Here is a 6,711-nt window from a genome sequence, read left to right as displayed (position 1 = left end):
AAAAAAAACCCCACCAATTGTGGACCTAGAGAAGGAGGTGGGAGTGGGTTTCAGGGAGGGTTGAAATCTTTTCTCCACCTGGAAAGGTGCTTCCACCAGAGACCCAGCTGGGTTACCGGCATACATTCATCCTTTGCACCTTTTCTTCCCCTCTTAATCGCATCTGGCCTTCTGCAGCATAACAGTAAACATCCATTTGCCTCCAGGCTGTAATTTAGATGCCTCACGACTCAACGGACATTCTGGCAACCTGGACAGGTTCTCCAAGCCCCAGTGGTGGAGTTCCCGCTTAGGACTCGCTTGGCGACCTCCTGCTTCAAGCCAGAGCAAATGGAAGTTCTGTCGGTGGGCGTGGAAAGCTGCAGCTGCTCGACTTTTGCAAAAAAAAAAAAAAAACCCCAAACCCAAAGAATATTCAAATGCATGTCCAAATTAGAACTTGGGGTCCTGCTGTCTGTGGAGATTTTGAGTCATCCAGGTCGTAGTTGTCTCAAAGGTGCTTTTTTCTTCAAAAGACAATTGGACTGTTTTTTAGAAGAAGAAGAGGAAGGAGGAAGGAAGGAAGGAAGGAAGAAGGAAGGAAGAAGGGAGGAGGAGAAGAAGAAGAAGAAGAAGAAGAAGAAGAAGAAGAAGAAGAAAGAAGAAGAAGAAGAAGAAGAAGAAGAAGAAGAAGAAGAAGAAGAAGAAGGAAAGGAAGGAAGAAAGAAAGAAAGAAAGAAAGAAAGAAAGAAAGAAAAAGAAAGAAAGAAAGAAAGAAAGAAAGAAAGAAGAAGACATTACATCCTAGAAGCTTGTTTCATCACGTCTGGGAGATGGAAGGATAGGTTCTGATAGGATGGTGGTAGGGATGGACGGAAGGATTAAATTTCTTTGCAGTCCTCTGATTGTTAGCATTCTCCCTGAGAACTGTTTGAGGCCACTTGGGTTCATCTGGGACCTCAGGGTCACCTGAATCAGGGTGCAATTGGGGGGTCCTGCTGTTTTTTGCCCCATACCATTGTGAAAAGGGCATGCAAGTTGGTGAACCTCTTGTGGGAGGGAATATGGAACATTCCATAATAATTGGAAGAGAGTATGGAACATATATGCAGTTTTACGGTAGCAGTAATTCCGGAATCACACCTTCCATGATTATGGGGAAGAAATGGATAAGGCTCAGTTGCAATTAATGCAGGTGGTTCTGTGCTCCGTGTAGTTGAGTTTCTTGTTACTTTGCAAAAGGAAAAGGGCCTTTGAGATTTGAGAAATGATCTCGCCCTCCCTGGTGACTCTGATTTCATTGTTTCCATTAGGGGATGAACCAGTGCAGCATAAACAACTGCCAGCGTGAAACACAAACAATTACCTATCCAGTTTACAAAGCTGTGCACGTGAGTATACTGGTCACTAAGTTCTAACCGTCTTTCCTCACATTCCAGTAGTCCTGCTGGCTAGGATCATTGGGGGTTATAGCAGACTGCGGGTGTAAGTTTAGGAAACAACATTATTGGGGAATGTTCCCAAGTAGTGTCTGAACAGGCTTTACACTGCATTACGAGAACCAACTTGCATTCAAGTTTCTCAGGATTTAACTACAATTTGCAGACCTGTATGCAGTCTTTTTCTTAAATCCAAATATTGTGCAAATGTACAACAGTTTCTCTTGCTTAGATGACAGCAAGAAATAGAGTTTGAGGGGTATTCCATAGTCTTATTTCGCTCATGCCAACCTCTAAAACTCTAAAAAAAAAACCCTCAGGAATAAGTTATCAAATCTGAAACTGCCTCTTTTGTTCAATGTAACATTGTGGAAAGAAAGGAAATAACAGCTTTTTTTTGTTTGCTTGTTCCTTTAAAAGAGGAAACTGTTCCATTTCCTTTTTCCAGAGTACAGATATTAGCTGCTGGGGACTTGAGCCAAACAGCTCTTATTTCTTCACCCATATCTCCAGTTTTTAATCCTCTCTGTGACAGAAACATAATTTCACCAGGTTTATATTTTTGTTTATTGTGAAAAAAAAACCCTTTTAATATGATAGTGCTTATCTTTACATGTAGTTTAGGCTTTCCTATGCTGTATGCAAATCCTTTGTTGAATATTTTGAGGGTCCATGTTTGACTCCATGCTGGCTGAGGAATTCTGGGAGTTGAAGTCCACCCATCTTAAAACGACCAAGGTTGAGAAACACTGATCTAAGTAACAGGGTTGCTTTGTGACTTTTTAGTTCTTACTAAAAATGTGCATTGACAGAAAAGTTTGGGATGTTATGAGCTCTGAATCCGTGACACAAAATCACTTTATGAGATATTGGCCTCAGAGAAGTTATGAAAAGGTTGCCCATGGGTTCTTCACATCCCTAGGAGAAGGAGAGGCAGAGCCTGGGGATAGAATCAAGAGAGGAATCAGCCTGGGGTCCTTACATTCCTTCAAGCAGTTTAAGTCCAATCCCTCTTGAATTCCATTAAGTCTTATCTAGCACCAGTTTCATGCTGAATGTTAGTTGACTAGATTCTGGTGTATAGGCATGAGCAATAAATCAGCTTCACTGGAATTTAACATGTAGATCTAATTCTTCATGCCTGACAACATCCTGCTTTGCAACCTTAGAATCCCCACCTCTCTCTGTCTGTTTCAGATTTCTGCATTGAAACAGAATGGACTGCTCCAGTCTCTATCAGCAACACCCAATGATTTTAAGGAATCAGGTAAAGATCCAATTAAAATTTTTAATTTATTCAGTTTAGGCACCGCCCAATACCAGACTGACTCTGGATGGTATACAATAAAAGCAAACGAAGTTGAAAATTAATATAACAGAGGGTATAAAAAGAAAAGGAATAAAGAAGAAGAACAGATGGTGAGTCGGGCTAACAACATCCCCATGATCAAACATATCCGACAAGAACCCCAGTCACCCTAATACAAGGCCCAGATTAAAGAGCTGGAGCCTTGTTAGGAGACTATTGTCATTCAGCCCCCTGAATATCAGGAGGAAATGTAGCTATGGCTCCTTGGATTCTGTTGCATCTTGGATGATGTGAAACACTGAAGAGCAGAGACTTGCAAAACATTTCACTTTCAAAAGGACTTGTTCTAACCTTACTGGGAAAAAAATGGTGTGACTCTGCATGTAAATCGTGCTTCAAGCCTCGTCTTTTCAAGCTTGAAGCTGTTTTGTACTCTACTTCTAAGGAACTGTGGCAGGATCAAGCGCCTTTGATGTCACTGAGAAGACGGTTTTAGATCTCCCAGAAATTTAAGTTGCTTCATCTGCTTCTCATTTATAACGGGGTCTAGAGTCAGACGCTCCTTGAAATTCTGCATGAAAGTCAGTAAAGGTTGAATTGCGATTAGCTGACAGGCAGAGTTATGGTTTTTATGGCGCTCTTAAAAATGACATTAATTATAAAGAGGTGGATTCTAACTGTTTTAGGTACATAAAAATCTGTATACTACTAAAACTTTCATTGTCGTAACCTTTAGCTAGGTAAAACAGCACACCGTAGAGCCACAGTTGTTGAGCCAAAGTACCTCAAATGGGCTAAATTGCAGAATGTGCCCCAAATCTGGGACCCATGGCTTTGGAGGAAATGAAATTTGGGGAAGTTGTGGCTGTTTCATTGCTGCTATGCTGTTGTTGCAGTCATGAGAACTTCATTTTCAACATTCTGTGGCAGTTTCCAAGCCACTCTTGCAATCCCTCATTCCCTCTCCTACCCAGCAGTAGCCATTTACCTGGAAAGGTTAGGGCAGGGCTAGGCAACCTTGGCTCTTTTATGACTCGTGGACTTCAACTCCCAGAATTCCTGGGCCAGCATGGCTCAGCTTGAAAACTCTCCCTTTCCCCTCAGCATGGCTGGCTCAGGAATTCTGGGAGTTGAAGTCCACGAGTCATAAAAGAGCCAAGGTTGCCTATGCCTGGGTTAGGGTTTTCACAGTTAGTATTATTTCCACTTGTCGATTTCAGATGCTTTCTGTTTTAAAATCCACCTCTACAGTTTCCCATTTAGAAGAATAAAATGGAGCTGCTGTATAGTGCCTGGAGATGAATTGAATTGAAATGAATACTTTATTTGGCCAATTGTGATTAGACATACAAAGAATTTATCTCTGGTACAAAAGCACTCAGTGGACATGCAAAGCAACAGAACAATAAAACCAATAAAAGGGGGAATAAAAAAGAAAATAAGGATAAATAATACTACAACCACGCTACATAGGGTAAGAGACATTAAACAGCACTGAGAGAATTGAATGTTCAGCACGGTGATGGCACGGGGGGGGGGGGATTGTCTAGTTATTTTGGCATGCAATGCCCTAAATCGCCATCCTAAGGGGAGGAGTTGAAATAGTTTATCTATGGACCCCCTCACTTCCCTCCAGGATTTGAGGGGTCTGTGGATATTTTCTCAGCCCTCCTTCTGACCCACACAGTATACAGGTCTTCTATGAAAGGTAAGCTGGTTGCAGTTGTTCTTTCTCCAGGCTTAACTCTGATGGTGCTTATACCTTGTCCTGTTTGGTTACTGTACCAAACCAGACAGTTATAGAAGTACACATAACAGACTCAGTAATTCCTCTGTAAAATTACACCTAGATTTTTTTTTGCTTTAAAAGAAATGGAATTATCTTCCAGGCCTCTTAAATGAACTGCTTTGTAAGTGATTCTCGAGGATGTAGCTACTCTGGTGTGTCATCTTGTTTTTCCTCTTACTAGATATTTCGGAGGAGGTTCTACGGGCCCGTGAAGAATGGGACAACCTAGCAAGCATCCATCCGGGAGGTATGGAAAATAAGTACCGTCTCATTTTATTCCATTCTGGGATCTGTTCTGAGTTGAATTTTACCTGCCATAATGCTACCATTACGGATGGCCGCACATAATACAAAGTCCACCAGTTTGTGGGTATGTCTAATTGACTTATTTTGATATTGCTCAGTCTGGGAAGGAGTGCAGGGTGGAGTAGAAAAAGGATACTCAACAAGAACACCACCCCTAAACAAGGCAATAAAAATAATAAAGATGAAAAAAAAACTCGTAAATGAAGTTATGTTTTAAAAACCATGGTATAAATAGGATGTGTATGTGTATTGTTGTTGTTAGTTGCGAAGTCGTGTCCGACCCATCGCGACCCCATGGACAACGTTCCTCCAGGCCTTCCTGTCCTCTACCATCTTCTGGAGTCCATTTAAGCTCACGCCTACTGCTTCAGTGACTCCACCCAGCCACCTCATTCTCTGTCATCCCCTTCTTCCATTGCCCTCCATCTTTCCCAGCATTAGGCTCTTCTCCAGTGAGTCCTTCCTTCTCATTAGGTGGCCAAAGTATTTGAGTTTCCACTTCAGGATCTGGCCTTCTAAAGAGCAGACAGGGTTGATCTCCTCTAGGACTGACCGGTTTGATCGCCTTGCAGTCCAGGGGACTCGCAGGAGTCTTCTCCAGCACCAGAGTTCAAAGGCCTCCATTCTTTGGCGCTCAGCCTTTCTTATGGTCCAACTTTGTATGTGTATATATAGAGACAATTAAGGTTTCACATCAATACTTGATGTGTATTTTGAATTATCCAGGTAGTCCTCAACTTACAATCATTTGTTCAGCCATCATTCAAAATTACAGGGGCGCTGAAAACATTGACTTACGACAGATCCTCACACTTACAACCGTTGAAGCATCCCCTGTGGTCACACGATCAAAATCCAGCCGCTTGGCAACCCAGTGTGTATTTACAACAGTTGCAGCCTCCTGGAGTCGCATGATCCCCATTTGTGACCTTTCCAGCCAACTCCCGACACGCAGAGTCAAAGGGAGGAGCTGGATTTGCTTAACGACCTTGCGATTCGCTTAGCAACGGCGGCGATTCACTCAACACTCCAAAAAGGTCACAAAATGGAGGGTCGCTCCCTTAGCAACGGCCTCGCTTAGCAGCGAAAAGTCGGCTCCCAATTGTGGCCGTAAGCCCAGGGCTACTTGTATTGATCATGAGCTATTCCAGTTTGGAGAGACCCGTTTGGAAAATTCAAATAGTTTTAACACAACCGCATTTGTGGCTCAACTTTTCTCCCCTCAATACTGTAGGATGCTTTGTTCTTCTGCTGGAAGGAGCAGGGACGTCCGAATCCAATCCTTTTTCTTTGCTTGCAGGCACTGTGGAGAAACCCCTTGGCCCGGTTCCCTCGATCGCTTTCAATGAAGCCCTGCAGTATTTCCAAACAGCAGACCTGTCGGACTGTAGGGTAAGTACGGGTAGTAGTGGGATTCAGCCGGTTCGCACCACTTCAGCAGAACCGGCAGCTAATTTTTTGTTGCCCAGGCCCAGAACGGACTTCCAGAAGCGGCATCCACACAGAGAACCGGTTGTTCACATATTGGAATCCCACCACTGGGTATGGGCCATCTAGGATGGACGCCACTGTCCTACTCCTTAAGTATTTTAGGGATTGGAGACAGTTCCTACGTGGTCCTTAGGACAGCAATGAATACATTCATATGACTTGAAATAACAACAACAACAACAACAACAACAACAACAACAACGAACTGCCCCCAGAGATCAGGGTGATTCCTGATCTCCCTTCCTTCCGCCGCGCCCTCAAGACGTGGTTGTTCCAGCAAGCGGGACTGGCCTAGGGGATTTTATAGGGGTTTTAATTACTTTTAAATTTGACATTCTCAAATATTTCATTTTAATTAAATTTTAACTGGGTGTAATATGTTAGCTTTTTATCATTTG

The 6,711-nt window shown here is 42.9% G+C and overlaps 1 protein-coding gene across 1 annotated transcript in view; it reads left to right on the top strand.

Annotated features, from left to right (window-relative positions):
- ELMOD3 (ELMO domain containing 3) overlaps positions 1 to 6,214 on the top strand; it is a gene marked incomplete at its 3' end in the record, with an annotated part of 7,638 nt that extends 1,424 nt beyond the window's left edge. Inside the window, exons 2-5 of the mRNA XM_015814572.1 lie at positions 1,293 to 1,370; positions 2,616 to 2,685; positions 4,698 to 4,763; positions 6,123 to 6,214. Of these exons, the coding sequence (XP_015670058.1) occupies positions 1,293 to 1,370; positions 2,616 to 2,685; positions 4,698 to 4,763; positions 6,123 to 6,214 (306 nt within the window). The remainder of the gene's footprint in view (positions 1 to 1,292; positions 1,371 to 2,615; positions 2,686 to 4,697; positions 4,764 to 6,122) is intronic.
- Positions 6,215 to 6,711: the final 497 nt, after the last annotated feature.

Source organism: Protobothrops mucrosquamatus, unplaced genomic scaffold (assembly GCF_001527695.2).
Source record: "Protobothrops mucrosquamatus isolate PMUCROS unplaced genomic scaffold, P.Mucros_1.0 scaffold262, whole genome shotgun sequence".
Lineage (NCBI taxonomy): Eukaryota > Metazoa > Chordata > Lepidosauria > Squamata > Viperidae > Protobothrops > Protobothrops mucrosquamatus.
This window is presented reverse-complemented; position numbering and strand designations above follow the sequence as displayed.